The sequence below is a fragment of the Labrus bergylta genome, chromosome 8 (genome assembly GCF_963930695.1).
Source record: "Labrus bergylta chromosome 8, fLabBer1.1, whole genome shotgun sequence".
In the NCBI taxonomy this organism is placed as follows: Eukaryota; Metazoa; Chordata; class Actinopteri; order Labriformes; family Labridae; genus Labrus; species Labrus bergylta.
In genome coordinates, this window is record NC_089202.1 from 9,558,983 (window position 1) to 9,579,232 (window position 20,250).

A 20,250-nucleotide genomic window follows, 5' to 3' on the forward strand; every position below is an offset into this window, starting at 1 on the left:
CTCGTAACAAGTTGGTATCTGGAAGGTAAAACTTCAACTGTAGTAATCATTGTAGCTTAGCATGCTTAAAACGCTGATCTATTCAGCACTGAAAAAGAACAAGTAGAGCTGTGGCTGACGGAAATGTCAATAGCTTAGCAGGTGTTTGATAGTAATGATAATGATGGGCAAATGAAAGCGTTTTTCTCCTTGACAAGTTAAAACCAACCTAAAACAACGTATACTACTACTAAAACATCAATATTGGATTTGTTGATGTTCTAGCCCACTTTTTTAATTGACTGAAATATATCTATTAGTCTAATAATTAGCCCTCTTATACTTTCCCCTGTCACTAATTCAAATGACTCCAGTTGATACTCGTCTTTCAGCCCATTTAAATTCTGTAGCAGAGAGGAAATACATGAAAATCACATCCACAAAGTGCCCCAAGTCTACATCTCATTATGACACCAGCAAAAGAACAAGTGCAGAGCTGACCTGTGTGTGTTGTGTGTGTCAGGTCTGCTATCCATGGGCGCGGCCTGTTCTGTAAGAGGAACATTGAGGCAGGGGAGATGGTGATTGAATACGCTGGCATCGTCATCCGAGCAGTGCTCACTGACAAAAGAGAGAAGTACTACGATGGCAAGGTCTGTCTGGTTTCTTTTTTAAAAATCTCTTTCATTCTCATCTAATCCTGTTTATTGCTGTATGTAAAAGTTGTGCTGGGTCAGATGATGTATCAATAGGGTGTTCTTTTTTTCCGCCTCCTCAGGGCATTGGCTGCTACATGTTTCGTATTGATGACTTTGATGTGGTGGATGCGACCATGCACGGCAATGCGGCAAGATTCATCAACCACTCCTGTGAACCTAACTGCTACTCCCGAGTGATCAACGTGGAGGGTCGAAAGCACATCGTCATCTTCGCCCTGAGGAAGATCTACAGAGGGGAGGAGCTCACCTATGATTACAAGTTCCCCATTGAGGACGCCAGCAACAAACTCAATTGCAACTGTGGGGCCCGACGCTGTCGCCGTTTCCTAAACTGAGACATCTCTTTCTTTTTTTTAAGAAAAAGGAGCAACGTGTTTACTAGTAAGCCTTAAATCAAGGTGGCACTGGATTGGGCTTGGGGAGGCAGTGTGCAGTTGTACAGAAGGGGGAAAAGCCACTATGTGACCAGTCAGGAATATTTGCTGGTGAAAAAATTGATATGTGGACATTTTTTGGAATTTGAAACAGAAGAAGAGGAGGATGACAACCTGCAGAGATCATGCATTAACTGTTGAGATAGTGTCTTATCTGGTATATGTGTTCACAAGGTACTTCTAGAGAATTCAGATGTGCAGCTGGCCCAGCATCGCCACCACGACAGAGGAAGTGGTTTTGATGTTCATGAGAACAAGACATTTAAAACCACTATTTAAAATTGAAGGGGCACCAATATGGACGATTCCAACAGAATTTATTTGATTAACACGTCAAGCCTTATCTGTTCAAATCATTGCTGAAAACCTATAGCTGGACTTCAAGAGATTCCTAAGATGTTTAATTCATTTCTGGGGAGGGGATCTCTGTCTGTAACGATGATTGCTCCATCCTCCAGTCCATAACGTAACAGCCCCCCTACGTGCGGTTCAGAGGTCAGTTCTTGAGCCATACATTCATCTAAATCTTCATTTGTGTTTCCTCTTACATCTTACATTTCTCATGTTGTAGATATTTTTTTTCTTTGTAGAGTTTTATATCTCGTGAATAACGAATTAACCATGGTGCTAAGCTTTGAAAACATCTTTAAAGTCATAAGTAAATCAGGAATTATTTAGCTGTTAATTCACCTTAATGAGGCCATTTCTCTTAAATTCATGCACGCAAGCAGTACTCTAATCATCAGATCATAAAGCGTCTTCTTAGTTTCACATCATGATATGCTATTCATACCTATGCTCTTCCTGTTGAGGTTTAAGGGAGAATTCACACCTCTGCTCTTCCTGTTTAGATGTTAAGGGAGTTTTGAAAAGTAACCGTTTAAGTCGATAACAGTGTGTCATATTTATAAAGACAGAGACATGTCTTTAACACGTGTTTGTTTCTTGATGTACAGTGTATGTAGCAAACACTACCTAAGCCAAAAGTAAAGAGTTGTGGTGAATATCAGTTTTTAAAATATATATTTTATAACTGTCATGGCCGATGCTGATTACCTATTGCAATAAGACTTTGCTAACCTACACTTGCACATAAATCACTATCAGACATTGAAATTATTTCCATCTTTGTGAAACCTTCAGTTTATCTTAATCAGGGAAAGCACTGGTAAAAAAAAAAGCATCGCCACTGTGTGGGTGTTCAGCTCCGGCTGCAGTCACATTTCTCCAGATGTTGCTGTTCAGTCTAAAAACGGGGGCTGAGAGATGTACTCAGCACCTTAAAAATGATCTTTCGTGTTGTTCTTAGTTGATGTTCAGTGCTGTCGTTGATGAGGCTAATCTAATCCACACTGTTCAAATTGGTAGTTCTATTTATTCATGTTTTGATTTATTTTTAATGGTTAAAGGTTGTGCTCTGTATAAAAGGTGGGGGTCCAGTGTATTACGTGATCTCCCCCAAATGTATCCTTTTTTTTATTATTTTAATTTTTTCACTTTTTTTATTTTAATGATGTCCTTTGTTTCACCACCTTACTTGAATTTTCTGTTGGGCAGTCTTGTCATGCATTAAGCCTTAATGACAAATTGTTCTAAAGCAGGTATTTTTAAAGAATCCGTTTTATTCATTTTTCGTTGTTATGGCGTAATATTGACGGTCTTAGAATCAGCCACAGGAGTTAAGTGAGCACTGTTTGCCTCTCCAAGCCCATGATCATCTTTTTTTCCTTCTTTTTTTTTTTCTTTTCAAACCCATTGTAACAATGTTCATCATGTTGAGTTTTCATCTTAATCCTCTTTCCTTCTTGCATGTCCAATCACTGGGATGGAGCCCAGATTAACTTGTGTCAATCACCCAGCTGACAACAAGAGCAGAGTCACTCCCAACTCCTTGCAAGGATTCTACCTCAGCTGTTTACACAGATGTTTGGGAATACTGATGCAAAAAGAGAGGATGATAATTTAAGAGTAGTTTGGTTTTACAGTCCTGCAGAACTAGTGTGTGTGTGTGAGAGTGTGTGAGTGAGTGAGTGAGCGAGTGTGAGTGAGCGAGTGTGAGTGAGTGAGCGGGTGTGTGAGTGAGTGTGTGAGCGAGTGAGTGAGCGAGCGAGTACATGTGCGTGTGTGTTTTTGGGTGCATCTGTTGGTCATTTTGTGTGTTTGCAATGAAGGATGCAAAGCACTAGTCAAAACCTTAAGTTATCATGACCATCTCTCCCAGAATCTGTTAAAAAAGCTGTATGTTATATAACACATATATATAAATAAATATATATATATATATAAAGTAGGGTTATTTTAAAGTAAGTGTATAAAAGACATAAAAATGAGAAAATATGTGATCTTTAAATTTACGTCTTTGTTACAATGTACAAATAAACATTGCGTTTGTAAATATTTGTATACATATTTCTAAACCTGTTTAATTTTTCTATGCACTTTTTTTATTTATAATGTTATTTGCTTAATAAAGATGTTAAGATGTTTGAACAATTTCATTTTTTTATTTGAAAAAGTTTGCATGTTAAATGGCTTTTTTTTTACATTTCAACTTTTTTAAAAACAGTAATTGTTCTTCATGTTCATTTGTTGTAAAAAAAAAAGCGGGTACAAATGATACACAAATATATAGTTCTAAAAGCAGTTGTGAATTTTCAATGCAACCAAAGTAAAAAAAAAAAAAAGAGGTTTAATACAGCGGTGATACATTTCTTCATCTGTTTATGTGTAAAATCATTTGAAAGCCTGAAGGATCCGTGTGCTTTTGTTCTTTCAGTCATGTAAGTATAAACCTCTAAAGCTACTCAAAGAATGGACTGACCTTACTTCTAGTCTCTTGTATTTGATGGGTTCCAAAAACACTGAATCCTACACTTCCCATAAGGCAACTTGAAAGACTCTTTCATTAATACCTGCTTTGAAGTTGTGTCTGGAGTCACAACCTACTCACTAAATAGAAGAATTAGTTGCCCTCGTGAGTTCACAAATGTGTTAAGACTCTTTGGCTATTAACAGCTACCGTTAGCATCAAACTAACCCCTACCTAACCTTTCTGCTGACGTGCTCACATTAACATTAGCTCTGTTATGTTTTGTAACTGTCACTTGGTATTTTTAGGTATACAGTGTGTGGTTGAAAGTTGTTAACAACTGAAGGATTATCAAACATGTTTTGCCTTGAATATATCATGATGTCCCTCCTTATTTTCACTAAGAAGTGGGCTAATGATCAGTTGTTAGCTTAGGTTTATATGATTTTCAAACTTGAATCAAAGCAGTTTATCATTAGTTTGTGAGCTTCCCACCATGAGCATCATATTGGAAGAATTTGGCCCCCTTTGTGTCTGAACGAGGGAGGGATTTTCAGTCTTGGCTTTTTAAATGTAAGTTGTTTTTTCATAAGCTTTCTGTTGAAAATATGGAGCCAAGCCAGAGTTAACTGCACCACTTTGAGTGGAAGTTATAGCTGTCCTAACTTTGGCAAGCTAATCCAGAGCCACATCATTATGTAGTTTATTTTTTTTTTAACACTTTCTTCATCAAACCAGGACCCCATCATTTGTCCTTTGAATTACTTCTGATGTTTTCAGGAAGTGCACATGTATATGTGATTTGGTAAACATCGACTGTTTTAAATCTAACAGAACTGATCAGAGAAAATAAAACGTGCAAGCAAAGTCTTTACAGGTGGAAACATTGCTACACGTCCATCTCACTCAGTCTGATTTTGGCGAGGACAGCGATGGCATCGTTGCGCTCCATCTGTCTGAGCAGCTTGGCGAGGTGCCCCACAGTCCAGTCAGGGTGCCTGCTGGTGACCCCCTCCAACACAGCTTTCAGAGGGCTCTTACTGTCCTTCATTGAGTAGGTGTAAGTGATCCAGGTGGAGGTGAAGGAGCAATGAGAAGCCAGATGTTTGGTGTTTTTCACTCCATGGCTTTCTGGATCCAACAAAATCACCAGATCTTCCAAAACATCCAGGTTGTCCAGGACCGTCTGTAACGGTGCTGACATGACATTAGGACCTACGAGAGAAAGATGTGAGTGGTTAAAAAGCATCTGTCAGTTTAAGAAAGTCTTCTTTAAATGTTGCTATAATATTATATATATATATATATATATATATATATGCACAGATTTTGGTAAGAAGACATCTATTATTACATAGTAAGACTTTTATTGTTGACTTAACCGTCACTGTTAAATGGTGTGTAGATTTCACTCCACTCACATTTCCCTGCTTATTTAAATATTGTTACTGAACATTAAGAAACATATTTTCTATAAAGTTCTGCTCCTTTTAATAGCAAATGCTATGTTTAACTCCCTATATTTACATAATTGTGTGACGGTTTAAAAAATAAAACTTAAGACACCGCCCATTCCAAACCCTTTTTCTTGGCCACACCCACTCAACACGCCTTAAAACCCCTACCTGTCTAACATGTTTCTTCACTTTGTTTTGTTTATTTTCATAAACAAAACCATTGAACCTCAACTAAGGACAGGAAAGGGCACAAGCCCTGTGGTATCCCACCAGGCTCATGAGATGTTTCTTCACTCTGGAGACGAGGTCCCCTGTTTACATCACAGCGTTGTGAAAAAGCTGCGAGGAGGACGCCAACAAGTATCCTGCTACTGGCATTAGCATTAGACTTGGTGTTTGACACAGTGAGTTGTTATTTACTACTTTATTTTATATTCTGCAGGTAGCATTGGCCCATTTAGTTTACACTAATCTGTGTGAATAGTTTCCCCTTCTGGCCTGGCTGGACTGTGTCTAAATACTCACTAGATGGCAGAAGAGTGTTGTTTCTTCATTGACGGCTCCATTGTTGTGAGTATAAGCTGTTTTGTTTCACGTTCTTTGTTTTTCTCTCTTTTCATATTAAAGCATTTTATAATAAGAAAAACAATCTTATAAATATGTAGTGCGTTATTCTATATCATTTACTGACACCAAACATGTCAGCTTGTTTACTCTTAACTTCCTGAAGCCAAACACACATTTCAAAGCTCCTACTATTTCTTTTTTCATTTCTATAACTTTAGTGCTTCTCTTAATTCTCTTTTCAACATGTCATGATGTGGGTTTTGTGACACAGCCCTGCAGTCTCATTTCGTTTTATGGGCGTTGGAGGCATGTTTACTTGTACTGTCTACTTCTTTGGAACAGTTTGAACAGCTTAGCACACTAATGACATTGAAACTCACCAACAGATGCAAACAATTTTGTGGTTTTACAGCACATCATGAATCTGACTGAGCAACCTTTTCAAGGACAAACGTAAAAAATAAAAAATGTAGGAAGTGAAACCAAATGTGATAAGATTTACTTCCAGATAACTACCAAATGTAACAGAAAAAGGTCCTTGAAGTCACAGGGAGTTTTCATGGGAAACTGCTCTCATCTGTTACCAATATCTCTGATAAAAAGTTAAGATTTAGTTCATATGAAGAGACATTTCTCATTTCCACTCACTCAGAACATCCTTCAGATCATTGTTTAAGGCTTCGGCAGAAAGTGGAGTGAAGCCTGCTTTAATGTATGATGATCTTCTGCTGTAATTCATGACTGTGTTCTGACCTGTGATGAACCCAAACACAAGAGACACACATATCTTGACATAATTACAAGTTACAGTAAACCCACCCATGCCCTACTCTAGTATTACATTACAGAAAAATAACATGTTTGCAGTGGTCAGCCTGTATGCAGTTTCTCAGTCTAGGAGCTCCGCATAAAATACTTTTCCCACTGTTTCATGTTTTAGCGGTTACTTTAAAAGAACTGCTTGTGTTTTTTTCCCATGCTGTGTTATTGTCATGATTTGTCCATGTTGCGTTATGTTCTATGTGTTTGTTATTGTCTTTGGCTGCTATCGTGGCCAGGTCTCTCTCGTAAAGGTCAATTTAATCTCAATGGGACAAAATAAAGTTAAAAAACATACTTACCCTTTTTCCGTTTCATGTAAAAGATGTAAGCAGAAAACACTACAACCATAACAAGGATAGCCAATGGGACTGTCCCTGCAAATGGAAAATGTCAGGGTTAGATGAAGATAATGAAAATACACGTCTTATTCCATAAACAATTGTTTATTTTGCTTACACAATGCACTATGAAAAGATGTTGCATTTGGTGATGAAGTGGGTCCTTGACTTGTCTGATTCTGAAATGGAAAAAGAGTGAACTTCTTGTGACAGTAGGTTACATGCTGTTATGGTGTTTCTGTTTCATTGTATGCTCTCAACTGTCACCAAAAAACATGTAGTCTACATAGGCTAATATATGTGTGCTATTTGGTATTTTTACCAGAAGCTATCCTTTGAAAAAAAAAAAAGTTTCAGTGACAGAATAAATAAATGAAAAAGCTTCCACATTGAAAATACGGATTTTATGTGTTGAAGAAATGACTAAGACTTGACTCCACACAATAAGACTCAGCTGTGTCAGATGGCTTACATTGATGAAAGTTTATACAGCAGATGAATCCTCCGGAGGAGACATAATTCAACATCACACTTCTGTACTCGTGTCTTGCTCAATCACATCTGCCGAACTTCTTGAAAGGCATCGCATATATCCAAAAAGACATTATCATTATCAGACCTAGACTAAACTGTGATGTCAATAACACTGGAGCAGACAACAAGTCTACCAAACATCCTTGCAGATATCAGGAAAAACAGTTGAAACTCTCTAAGCTGTACTTGGTGTATTAATAACAACTGAACTCTGTCAGGTCTGACTGACACTAAAAAACAGTGAATAAACATAATGACATCTGTACATTATAATCTAAATAACTACAGAAATTCCACCACATTATGAAGTGCTAAAAAAAAGGGGTCTAGCCTATTTTGATGATGATATTGTGATATTTTGATTGATCGATATTTAAATATACCTACATGTTGATAATAGCTCAGATATTTCTAACATTTCTATTTTAAAAAAAAAGGCTATAAAAAAACACTCGATGACTCAAACTGGGAACTTTTTATTTAGTGTTGGTGTATTTCCTTTTACTTGTTGCCTAAATAAGCCCTGACGTCATAGTTCATCTTAGTCATTATTGGTCATTTACGTAGCCTAAATAATGACTTTAACATTGAAGCGCTGCTGAAAAATGTCGGGGGCTGAGACGGTTTAGATTCCTAAAGAGATGCTATAGACCTAAACAAGTTTCCAATCTCCATATTTAGCCAACGCATTCTGGTACAAAGACTTATCTACTTGACAAATCCCGAAGAGGATACTAGACTACTCACATTGACTGGAACTTCGGTCCCCGGGTGTCTGTAGAAAATCAGAAAACACCCAACGCGTTTGACTTTATAACACAAAATTAAACAAAAACAACTCGACACTGATGATGTTTACAGATCGACCTCCGCCTTCCTGTCTTTGTCAAGGACATGGCAATTCTTTTACATTCTTACCTTGTTTCTTCGCACTTGGTGTCGATAGTTGAGTTGCATGGGCTTGAAATAATAAAACCATGGGGGCACAAGGCACAAGGTTTACAGTACGCACTGCTGTCATCATTAAACGTATCGGGTTTGCACGGTGTGATAGGGGGAGCGTGTCTCCCTCCGTAATCATCAAAGCCACAGTTAGGGTTGACTTCATGTCCTGTAATGTAATATAAGTCACTTTAGTCATTATAATAACGATAATAATATATAAAGTAGCCTATAGGCTGATATAATATTATATAGGCTAACAAATATAATATAATGTAATATAATATAATATAGGCTAATATAATCCTACCTGGCTTCCGAGGACATGGCACACACACCTCCAAAATCCTGTCCCATCGTGTTTTCAGATCGGGGCATTTATCAGAGAGCCCCATCGTCTCTAAATTGCGGAAGATGGAACAAGTAGACTATTGATATTGGAAGACAAAGCAACACAACACGTACCGAGGAAAACTGCGGTCAAGCCAGCCGCTCCTCGCTTTTACATGGTGAAGTGAGCCGCCCCTAAAGTTGAAGTGCTCACGTATTCTGATCTTTATGGTAAATGCTCCGGACTGCAGAGCGAGCAGGAGTAACAGACAGGAAGAGTGAGTCTGTTATTAATCTCCTTTTCCAGGCAAAAGTGATGAATGCCGAAGTCTTACCATAAAACTGGCTATGAGATACACGTGTATGAAACGGGAGCAAACAAAATAATGTTCAGGGAACAGCTTCGGAGGTCGGTGAAATTAGTTTGAGAATAATACTGCGAGTCTGCGATAACTTCCGTTTTTCAAAGTAAGGTGTTTTCCTGGGAAAAAAATATAAAAATATATGTTCTTCCATAAGTAGACAATGATTCTGATATGGTTGGACTTAGTACTTCCTAGACTACATGCACCTGGACTATGAAGTACTTTTACTTTGTACTTTTTGAGAAATCCATTGTCAAAGTCCCTTATAAATCACTTTTTCAGTAAAATCACTTCAGTCTTTTTGATGACTTTGATGTCTTGTAAAAAGAAATTCGTCCATAAGTAGAAGATTATTCTGATATGGTTGGACTTAGTACTTGTTAGACTACATGCACAGTTACTATGCAGTAACTATTACTGCACTTTTTGTGAACTCCACTTTCAAAGTCCATTATATGTCATATTGTTGAGTCTTATTTTTCTGACTTTGATGTCATATAAAAACAAAATCTTCCATAAGTACATTTAGGTACTTTTACTGTGTACTTTCTGAGATAATACAGCACAATAATGAGCCTGTTATTTTCTCAAACCCTGAGGCCCTTTTCAAAAAACTGTTAATTCATCAAAAATTGTTTTACACATTTATATAGGCCTACCTTTAACTTCATAAATACATTTGCCATCATAACCCACAACATTACAATGTGTATTAATTATAATGATTTTATATTTTAACAATAATTAAACTTATAAATAGACATCAGTTTTACCCTATATGTTCTGTTTAGCTTTTGAGTGTGTGGGCTTGTTTTTACACTTATTTTACCTTGACCCTTATTTTTACCTTGACAATCAGAAAGCGTTGAAGTCATAAACTCTTCCTCTCCTTGTGGACGCGTTGAGGAGGTGATTTGAGTTGAGGAGGTGATTTGAGTTGAGGAGGTGATTTGAGTTGAGGAGGTGATTTGAGTTGAGGACTTGACGGACAGAGAGGACTTCGTGTGCGCAATTGGGTGGAGAGTTATTTTCTCAACAAGTTTGTAGAATATTTGCGTATAGGCTACCAGGTTTTTTCAAAGACCAATGTGGAATCAATGATGACAAATCGTCAAGGGTAGGTTTATTCTAAATAGTTGATGTTAATGTTCAACAGAGTAGCAGATGACAGTTATATGCTACCGCTTTTTTCACACAATGCTGACATATTTCTTGTCTTTTTGTATCCTATAGAGGCAACATAACATATTAATGAAATGTTTCCAGTATACTACATATCTTTGAAAGATATGTTACAATGTATTTAGCTAAGTGTGAAGATAGGGCCCCCATTGCGGGTGCTAAGGCGAACGCCATTTTAACGCAAAGGCTTGCTCCGAAAATTTAGGGAAGCCATTGCATTCATCAAAGGAAAATAATCATGAGACACAAATGATCATGAGACACATGATCAGGGGAAACTATCTTGGTCATCGAATGCATGCTGTGTCTGTCTTTATTGTCCTACACGTAAAACCAGCAGGACATTTTGAAGTTGTCATCTGCGGTTAATATGCCTGCATCCCTTGTGAGTCAACAAAGATGTAACAAAAAAAAAATCCAATCCAATAAATGTTTATTTAAGCTTTATGGCATTGAACTTTTTCAACAAAGTTCTCATGCACTGCTGTGCATTCCTGCAACAAGTCCAGTGAGCTGTCACATTACTCACTGACCCAATGATAAGCCCATAATAATCTTTTGTAGCCTATTGTTATTTGAACTTTTACTCGACTTGCGGGAATTCTATTTGGCCAGTGCATGCACTAAAGTGTCAGCTATGGATGAGTTTGATTTGAATCATGTCAAAGATGATGGTCTCAATCCTAGCTCACCCTAGCTGTTTATTATTAGACCCTTTATGAATATATACCTTCTAGGTTTATGATTCTTTGTGTAGGTACATGTCTGACTCTTTAAGTCAGCTTTATCTGTGTTTAAGTGGATGAAGGTTTCTTGGCCTATCAGTATCACAATTTCACTAATCATTTCTGGACCATGTTGTTAATACTTTGACTATTTTCGGCCAACTGAAGAATATTGCATTCACTGGAACTAGGCTTCAGCATTTCGTTAACAAAATGTAACATGAAGAATTTCATCTTTTAAGCATTCTTTTTGATTTACTGATTCACTTTGTTCACAGATTGTTTTCTTTCTCAACATTTGGGAAGGTGAGTGCTCTTTTAATACTTGACATGTAAAAAAAAGTCGATACAGCTCATGCACTTTGTCATTTACATATTACAAGTATAACAATACTTTGATTTTGATTTTTTTCTATGAGAAAAGTCCAAGTTATTCTTGTGAAACACAATAAAGATGAAACGCTTCATTTTATGTGTTGGTGTAGATGGCAAAGGCCCTGATGGAGGCCTTTCCGGCATTGCCAGGTATGTCCTTTGGGACATCCAAGAAGGAGATGGCATTTGAGAGGACAAAGCTTGCACTATCTTTACTCAGTGGTTCAGGTAAGAAAGTAATTTCCCCTTTAAATTATATTAAAGGTTTGAGTTTTGTTGTATAACTGATAAACTTATTTTAATCAAATTCAATCTAACACATCTAAACACACTACAGCCTCTGAAAATGAGTTCACGAAATGCAGCTTTTCATAGTCCCCAGAATCATTGCTTTCTTAATCTTAATCTTAATGAATGATTGAGTTCTGTATGCATGGAAGCTGATGGGGAAACTGAGTGACAGACAGATGGCTAGGAGCAGGGGGAGTCTGAGGCTATCTGCTGAGTGGATAGGATGATCAGAGTTAAATTGTGGCATCATCAGAATTGTTTTTCATCACCATGTATGTATTTACAAATAATATGTTTTCAATTGTGTTTGTTAGATGACAATACAAATAAATAATATCAGAAATATGAAAAGAATATGCATTTCTGCTATTGTAGAAAAAAAGATTTGCAATAATTGGGAGAATAGAAATCAGGCTTGTTGTAGACTGTTTCTTGCAGTTATTTGTGATGAGTATATACCAATACTAAGTCTTCAGATAGTACTTTGGAGTTGATTTAGTCAGTTCAATGGATATTGACAACTGAATATCTCTGCAATTCATAAATAAAAAGAAAACCAACATTCAAGATTTTCCTTTATTTATCTCTAAATATAAATAAAACATGTAAAATGACAAACATGCTCTCAAGACCGAAGCCTTAACGCTGTTTCAGTGTCCTCTCTCCTTTGAATCCATGGATTTAGTGTTGATTGTTTCAATAAAAACTTTGCCTGATTTAGCTTAAGTACACTCAATCTGCAGTTGAGCTCATTGTTTGCGTCATATTGACTTTTATTTGAGCTACTATCATGAAAATTTCAGTTTTAAAAATGGTTAAAAATGTAATGGCAGCCAGACAAATTTTAAGGAGCCATTTAAAGTTCTTGTATGTGTTTACATGTTAAAAAAAAGTGTTAATAAACTTAAAAATGTACATATTATGTGACTGAATATAATTTTATTTTCTGCCAGTGTTTGACATGGACAACCACTGTGCTATGTGCTCGACCTCAAAGCCCCCAGGATCAGGGCCTCCAACTACTGACTGGGTGAGAGGTTGTCGCTGTGTGTTCTTTATAATTTATGGTTTATCCTATGATAAAACTGTAAATTAAAATGTGTGGTTTTAGATGCACAACCGCTCTGTGTTATTTATTTATTTCCAATATGTACTAAAGGTGAACAGAGAGAAGATACAAAATAATGTGCAATTACATCTGATTTTGACAATTCTGACCATGTTGAATGTCAACAGATGAAATGAATACTCAAATGTATGTTGACTTCTTTTAAGTGTTAGTTTTTATAGTGTTTAATAAAAGTTTATACAGTGACAATAAGAGGGTTATGAGAGGTGTAGTGGAAAAATACTATCTGTCTGTTGCCTTCGTTTGACCTTAAAAGATTAGGATGTTTGTGCATCATTCAGCAATTAGAAACTGTTTCTCTGTATGGCCTTGGTCTGTATCTCCAACAGGAACACTCCTCAGGATCTGAGTACAGCATGACCCTAAATCAGTGCCCTCCTGACAAAGGAGTTTCTGTTGGTGTTCCTCCGTACCAGGTGCCTTTATAGAAGCTTGCATAGATAAATCACCAGGCAAACTAGCAGAAGGCGTAGTCACTAGGGCAAGCTCAAACCAATGACGATGTATCGCTCATGTATATGCAAATACCTGTGAAATACCCTGTGAAAGTATAATTATGCTCTGCAACCGGGACTGCCCCGGGAATCTTTGATGCAAAGATGCAATCTTTTGGTGACTGATGTTACTTTTGTAGCTGATTACCCCTTTTGCAAAATAACTTTTTATTATATCCAATAAAATACACAAAGACAAAAGACTTTGACTTGAGATATTTTATTACCAACAGAAAAATCCACAACAGAGGATTCTAGATTTAAGTTTAGTCAGTAAGTTATGGTTTTCCACCTTGAAACAGGGTTATTGACTCTTCAGAATCAGAATAAAAGCACAAGATCTCCTGCTGACATCTTAAAAAGAATAAGATAAAAATATAAAAAGCAATAAAAAATATGTAATAGAATATATAACACAAAATGTGCAATGGAGGAGTTGTGCAGATATGTGCATGATTTGCAGTCTACAACAGAGTGCAATGTAAACAGAAAACATTTAAGTCCAGTGAGTGTTAATGTAATGTATCAAATCAGTTTCAGCCTTCACATTACTGTCATGTACTGAGCTCAACTGTACTTTTGACACAAACCGGCAGCACTTCTATACAGAGATGTTCCTAAATCAAAATTTGGTCTTAAAGGCTGAATGTGCGACATTTTACACATACTGTAAATATAGCAGAAATCCAGTATATCCTCGGTAAATATCGCTGTGAGTCATGACTGTCTACAATGAGTGCCTATAACTAGAAATGTTTCTCTATTGCAAAAGATTCTCTATTCCTGACAAGTTGATAAAGGTTTGCACATTTTATTTTACAGATACAGTGTGACACATGCGAAAGATGGTACCATGAGCAGTGCCTAGCCATGGATTAAGAAAAACTCCAACATGCAAGGGTGAACGATTGGGATTGTGCTCTTTGCATTTAGGGCAGAAAATAAAAAACTTCAAATTCAAAGATAGATGTATATAGTTGTTGGTGTTCAGAGTCGTTGTAATTTCATATGTATGTTCTTTGAAAATGTTAATGTTTATAAGAAATGTAAAAACAATGTCAATAGTAATTTTATATTCGTGACTGATTATTAATATTTGAAAAATGCTTGTATGTGTGTTTATTGCAAAGTATTAAAAGTGCAACATGTAGCTGTGACAGAGCGAATCAAATTGGTACTGTCACATTCAAAACACTGCAGAGAGCTGTGTCCAACCAAGTAATAAGTCCAACCATATCAGAATAATCTTCTACTTATGGAAGAATTTTTTTTTACAAGACATCAAAGTCATAAAAAAGACTCATTATAGTGATTTATAAGGGACTTTGACAATGGATTTCTCAAAAAGTACAAGGTAAAGGTACTTCATATTACTTGTGCATGTAGTCTAGGAAGTAAGTCAAACGATATCAGAATCATTTTCTCTTTCATCATTGTGTACTTATGGAAGAAAATATATATAATTATTGTTTTCTCCAGAAAACTTTTTTTTTTTAAATTGTGAAGACTCGCAGATTTATTCTCACTAACTTCACCGACCTCCGAAGCTGTTCCCTGTACAGTATTCTGTTTACTCCCGTTTCATACACTTGTATCTCATAGCCAGTTTTATGGTAAGACCTAGACATTTAGCACTTGACGTCATCGCTCTTCCTGTCTGTTACTCCTGCTCGCTCTGCAGTCCGGAGCATTTACCATAAAGATCAGAATACGTGAGCACTTCAACTTTAGGGGCGGCTCACTTCACCATGTAAACTCGAGTAGGGGCTGGCTTGACCGCAGTCGCAGAAACTGCTCTGCAACTTTGTGAGCAATATTTAGTCAAAGGGCTAGGCCTATAGGTTACTTGCACCTAACTGCGTACATTTTTATTTTTTTTATTTATAGAAAATCACTTTAATGGTATTTTGTTGGAAAGGTCCCTTTTCTGATGTGATCCTGATGATCAATGTGTTCATTTGCTTCATTCACCTTTGTTTTAATACTCCGATTTGTTTACTTACCTCATAACTTTCAATTCAATTTACGTGTTTTCTTCGTTTATTATTAGGCTATAATTAAATGTCTATATTCGTTCTTATATGTTTATCTTTGGATTACCCTCCATATTTATTTCCTGCAACTTGTCTGTATCAATTTAGTTTAACACTTTCTTGTGGGCTACGTTTCCTCTTTTTTTTCTTTTTCTTTTATGAGGAAGGAATGCTTTTGGAGCATATACTGTGAACAGTAATGGACAGAGCCTGAGTGATGTCATCCATCTGTTGCTGCAGGAGGCTTTGCGAGCCCTGATGTCGGTCACCACGCTGGAAATGATGTCTCAACTTAATGTTCAGTCAACTCAAAGACAGGCTAAGAGCTGGAGCTGAGACGGGTTTAAATCCTCTTGACAAACCGTTACATGCTTGCCCGTCAATCAGGTCAGACACGAGCCTAACTATAACTTGTAGTAAGTTAAAATTGACCCTTACAGTGTGTGCTGATGAAAACAATAACTAATCAGACCAAAATCATAACAGGCTGCAAACATGTTCATTTGTTAATGACATTTTTCAATTGGGGTGTTTATGTAACTTCAGGGTTTCTTGAAGCCAGCCTCAAGCAGACACTAGAGGAACTACAGTTGTCCACATATGCATTCTTTTTCAACACTGGAGTTTGCTGCATGTTTTAGACTCAATCTTCACAGTTTCTGAAAACTACACAGACCTTGCTCCAGTGTTTTTATTGACAAGTTATTGTTAAATCAAAGTTAATTACCGAATGATTTAATATAACAGGTTAGATAACATTAATATCCTTTCCCATGTTGATAATGAATTTCAGAGGAGCCTCGACAGCATAAAAGTACTGCTGAGGCAGCAGCAGGAGGGAGCTAAGCTGCAGCTGATGTTAAGTTCTGCTTATTTAGTAGAATCACGTCTTTTAGAGAAGCTTGCCTTTAAACCTGAAGCCCTCAAAACATTTTTGTCCGTCCCTTTTCCTGTTTTCTGTTCTCTCAGTGTTTGAAGTACTTTTACAGAGCGTTAGTTCATGTAGCCTAAGTGCTCATCTTGCCAGATTTAACAAAACCTGTGTCTCTCCTGTCTCTTATGTCCTTATGTCTTTAATCAATGGAAGAACCCAAATGCTACTTCAAATGCTGCTATGCTGCAAGTTTTCTTTGCATTTTAATTTGTATTATGTATCCTGGTAAGAAGAGACTGCAACTGTGAGACAGAGGGTACACTGGATCCTTTGAGTGGATTGGGATGGGACAAGGTGGGCATGCAAAGTTGATGTCCTGTCAGCAACAAATGATCAAGGTTGTCCATTTCACACACTCAGGAGAGAAAATCAGCATGCAAGCTATATGTCATATATATGCTATATGATATAAATGTTTGGTATAGTGCCTGGCAATACTCAAGAAATAGTTGTTTTCTTTTGCTAAATATCCTAAGCATTGACATTTTTTTTCTTTTTCTGTCCAAGTTAGCTTAAAAGTTGAAGGAAAACAGATGATGACAACAATATTTCACTGGAGAAAAATAGTAAAAAGATATTAAACCATGGTGTACTGTTTTTTAATTTTTTTTTTAAATGCATTCAGATCCGGTCCAGCAAGGCTGAGTTTGGGAGAATAAAATCTTCTGTCTAGACTTACCCTGTAGGAGGCCTCTTCCTGTTCTGGAAATCATGCCAGGTACTTTTCCAGGGCTTTCAACAGCCAGGAGGAAATGCAAAGCAGAGATGGTCACACAGTGCACATTTTCTGGCCTATACCTTCTTTTTTTTTTAGTTTGCCCTTCATGCCTTTATTGTAGAGACAGGACAGTTGATAGAGTTGGAAATCAGGGAGAGATAGAGTGGGGAATGATATTCAGGAAAGGTGCCTTAGGTTGGCGTCAAACCCACTTCAAGGACAACATCCTCTGTACATTAGGCACGCAAACTAACCACTTGGCCAGGGACAAGGAATTACATGGAATTTTGTGTGTCCAGAAATCTGGTTTTTACTGAAATATTTTCTTACAAAAGTTTCTTACGAAAATTGTGCAATGGTGAGCTTATTGAACTTCAACACTGGCCTTTTTTTGGCTCTACCTGCTACTACCTATGATTTAAACACTTCTCTGGCTAAAGCATGATACTCAGTTATATACTTATTCCACCCAGGCCTCATTATCATATTTGTATGCATGTATTGCTGTACAAAGAGATTACTACAGTATTTCATAAGACAGAGAAGAGATCACTCCTATGCTCCACATTGTAACAATTTACATCACTACACCCACTAGGTAGGTCAATGTGACATGACCCTGATAATGATAATGTCTTTTTGGATATATGCGATGCCTTTCAAGAAGTTCGGCAGATGTGATTGAGCAAGACATGAGTATAGAAGTGTGATGTTGAATTATGTCTCCTCCGGAGGATTCATCTGCTGTATAAACTTTCATCAATGTAAGCCATCTGAGTCAACTGAGTCTTATTGTGTGGAGTCAAGTCTTAGTCATTTCTTCAACAGGAACGACAATTGTTTGGTTCATAGCTGTTGTGTAAAATGCTGCAGACACACAAAGATAGTCAGAATGACTTCGCGAAAAAAGGCATCAGATATTTTATTTGAGCTCTTGTAACATAAGGTTTGACATGTTTGGTCCCGAAGCCCAGGGTCCATGTACACAATTCAGCAATGGACAGAGTGGAAAAAAAGGCTGGATTTCATGTTTGCTACTGCTGCTCATGGTTGCACAATCATTCACAAAGTCTTAGCAAAAAAAACAGATGATTGTTATGAGACCAACAAAAAAGGTATGGTTTGAAATATCTGTCTTTAGGTGCTGAATTCCTTTAAAAAAACATTTTAAAAGATATCGGAGGTGCAGAAAAAAACAGATTAACATCATGAGTACAATGAGTAAGGCATCAGGCAGGTGCAGAATAAATATTGGATGTTTGGATATGTACACACGGTCATCGCATATCTAGGCTTGTTTGTCTCCGAGGTAGAGAATGTCCATGATAACACAACAGCTAAAGTGACCAGTTGTTTGTTAAATTCAAAGATTATATATACCAGTTATGATAAGGATTTGTTACCCTTTATATCATGTAGTTGTTCCTTTCTCAGTTTTAGTAGTAAAATGTAATATATCCAGTGAAAACATGGGCAACAAAATGTATCAACATTCTGTCAATATCTTTGCATAAACAATGTTTACACAACTTCTAGAAGCACTTGCAATTAAGGCAATGACTTTATTAATTGCAAAAAGTGTGACCAGCACTGAATGTGAAAGGTAAGACTGGGATACAGAAATCTCCAGAACCAGCCTTGATCACATTAGAGGCTGTGCAGGTCTAAACGTATGTGTGGAGTCTGTAGTGTGGGTGTCACCACAGTGTCGGACTCTCCATGTGATTAAAGTTGGTCTCCTTCCTCAGCTCCCAGTATGTGTTGTTGCTCACCCAGGTATCATCCTTTGACTTCCTATCGGGGTTTAAGAACAGTAAACAAGTGGTAAATATAGGGAGAGATGGAAATGTGTTGAAACTGATGTTATAATAGAGGCTGCTCTTATAATGTCAAAAATGCGAATAACACAAATAAGAGCAAATTTATTTCCCATAATTTAAGATCTATGTGAGAAACTAATACATCTGGATATTTAGGCTACCTGAAGAATTTAGGCTGATGTACACTGTTGCTCTCCTCCAGGAGTCTCCGTCTCTCTCTCTGCAGCTGTTCAATCCTCTGTTTATGCTCTTCCGCGGCCTCCAAGTTCCCCTCCTCCAGCAGTCTGCCAGCCAGACAAAGACATACTCATTTTTGCAAACATGAGACAAAAATTACACGACATGGTAAAATATGACAATACCTCAAAATTAAAACTTTGAATGTTGAACTTTGAATCACATTGATTCACTTTTTGCATCATAGAAAGATAACATAACTGTATTTACAGGACAACACTTTTCAATCTCTTTTCATAGTGAAAATAGACAGTTCCTCTTCAGTTCCTCTTCAGTTCCTCTTCAGTTCCTCTTCTATGTTGTAGCAGAGTGCAGTTTAAAGTCTTGTGAGCTAAAACCCCCAGCAGTTACTCACGAAATAAGACAGTGTGTCAAGAGGAAATGATTAAGATCTATAACATCAGATTGTTAGAAAAAGAAGCGTGTGTGTGTGTGTGTGTGTGTGTGTGTGTGTGTGTGTGTGTGTGTGTGTGTGTGTGTGTGTGTGTGTGTGTGTGTGTGTGTGTGTGTGTGTGTGTGTGTGTGTGTGTGTGTGTGTGTGTGTGTGTGGGGACTCTTCACTGTTATCTTATGTTATATAAAAGTCAGTTGACATATACTTCCGGTTTGTGTCTATGTAGGGCCCCCCTAAGGACAAAATAGCATGTCTTAATACTCTGCTGATTTTGTCCCATACAGTTGGATGTTGGGTTTTCTGAAGAAAAATCTTGACCTGCTTTCTATTAAAAATCACTCACTGTGATTTTTTCTCTTTGCTTCTTTGGTGTGCTGTTAATTGCCTAATCTGGCACCTGATGAATATCAGGCATTACAATTAACATTGAAGAAATAATCAACCTTTATGCTGATGGACACGTGTGCTTTTGTAGGTCATGAGCAAACAACCGGAGCGTTCACCTGCCCTGACCGCGCCTCCTCAGCTGGTGAGTCCACTCTGCCTTGACGTCACCAGACACGCACGGGTTCGCACTGTCGGCACTCAGGCTTCACCCCCTCGTCCACTTTTCTCTCCTACG

At 37.3% G+C, this 20,250-nt stretch overlaps 3 protein-coding genes across 5 annotated transcripts in view; 1 reads left to right on the forward strand and 2 right to left on the reverse strand.

The window, feature by feature from the left end:
• kmt2bb (lysine (K)-specific methyltransferase 2Bb) overlaps positions 1–3,625 on the forward strand; it is a 25,212-nt gene extending 21,587 nt beyond the window's left edge. The window contains exons 35-36 of the mRNA XM_065958334.1: positions 503–632; positions 758–3,625. Of these exons, the coding sequence (XP_065814406.1) occupies positions 503–632; positions 758–1,033 (406 nt within the window). The 3' untranslated portion in view covers positions 1,034–3,625. The remainder of the gene's footprint in view (positions 1–502; positions 633–757) is intronic.
• Positions 3,615–9,128, reverse strand: igflr1 (IGF-like family receptor 1). The gene is made up of 7 exons (XM_020637305.3): positions 8,912–9,128; positions 8,578–8,770; positions 8,407–8,434; positions 7,244–7,304; positions 7,087–7,161; positions 6,614–6,718; positions 3,615–5,156 (listed from the first exon to the last, which is right to left on the reverse strand). The coding sequence occupies exons 1-7, from the start codon at positions 8,994–8,996 to the stop codon at positions 4,831–4,833; spliced, it is 873 nt and encodes a 290-aa protein (XP_020492961.1). The 5' UTR covers positions 8,997–9,128; the 3' UTR covers positions 3,615–4,830.
• An 8,942-nt stretch (positions 9,129–18,070) lies between these two features.
• osbpl3b (oxysterol binding protein-like 3b) overlaps positions 18,071–20,250 on the reverse strand; it is a 33,016-nt gene continuing 30,836 nt past the window's right edge. For all 3 annotated transcript variants that reach the window (XM_065958337.1, XM_065958336.1, XM_020637432.3), the window contains 2 exons: positions 19,159–19,281; positions 18,071–18,971 (listed from right to left, as the gene is read on the reverse strand). In XM_065958337.1, coding sequence (XP_065814409.1) covers positions 18,875–18,971; positions 19,159–19,281 — 220 coding nt within the window. In that variant the 3' untranslated portion in view covers positions 18,071–18,874. The remainder of the gene's footprint in view (positions 18,972–19,158; positions 19,282–20,250) is intronic.

Excerpts from the sequence above, each read along its gene's own strand:
- igflr1 (XM_020637305.3), bottom strand. The coding sequence starts at position 8,996 with ATGGGGCTCTCTGATAAATGCCCCGATCTGAAAACACGATGGGACAGG. Across the intron at positions 7,305-8,406 it reads GGACCGAAGTTCCAGTCAAT|AATCAGACAAGTCAAGGACC; the intron begins GTGAGTAGTCTA and ends TTTCCATTTCAG. Across the intron at positions 6,719-7,086 it reads TTACATGAAACGGAAAAAGG|GTCAGAACACAGTCATGAAT; the intron begins GTAAGTATGTTT and ends GGTTCATCACAG.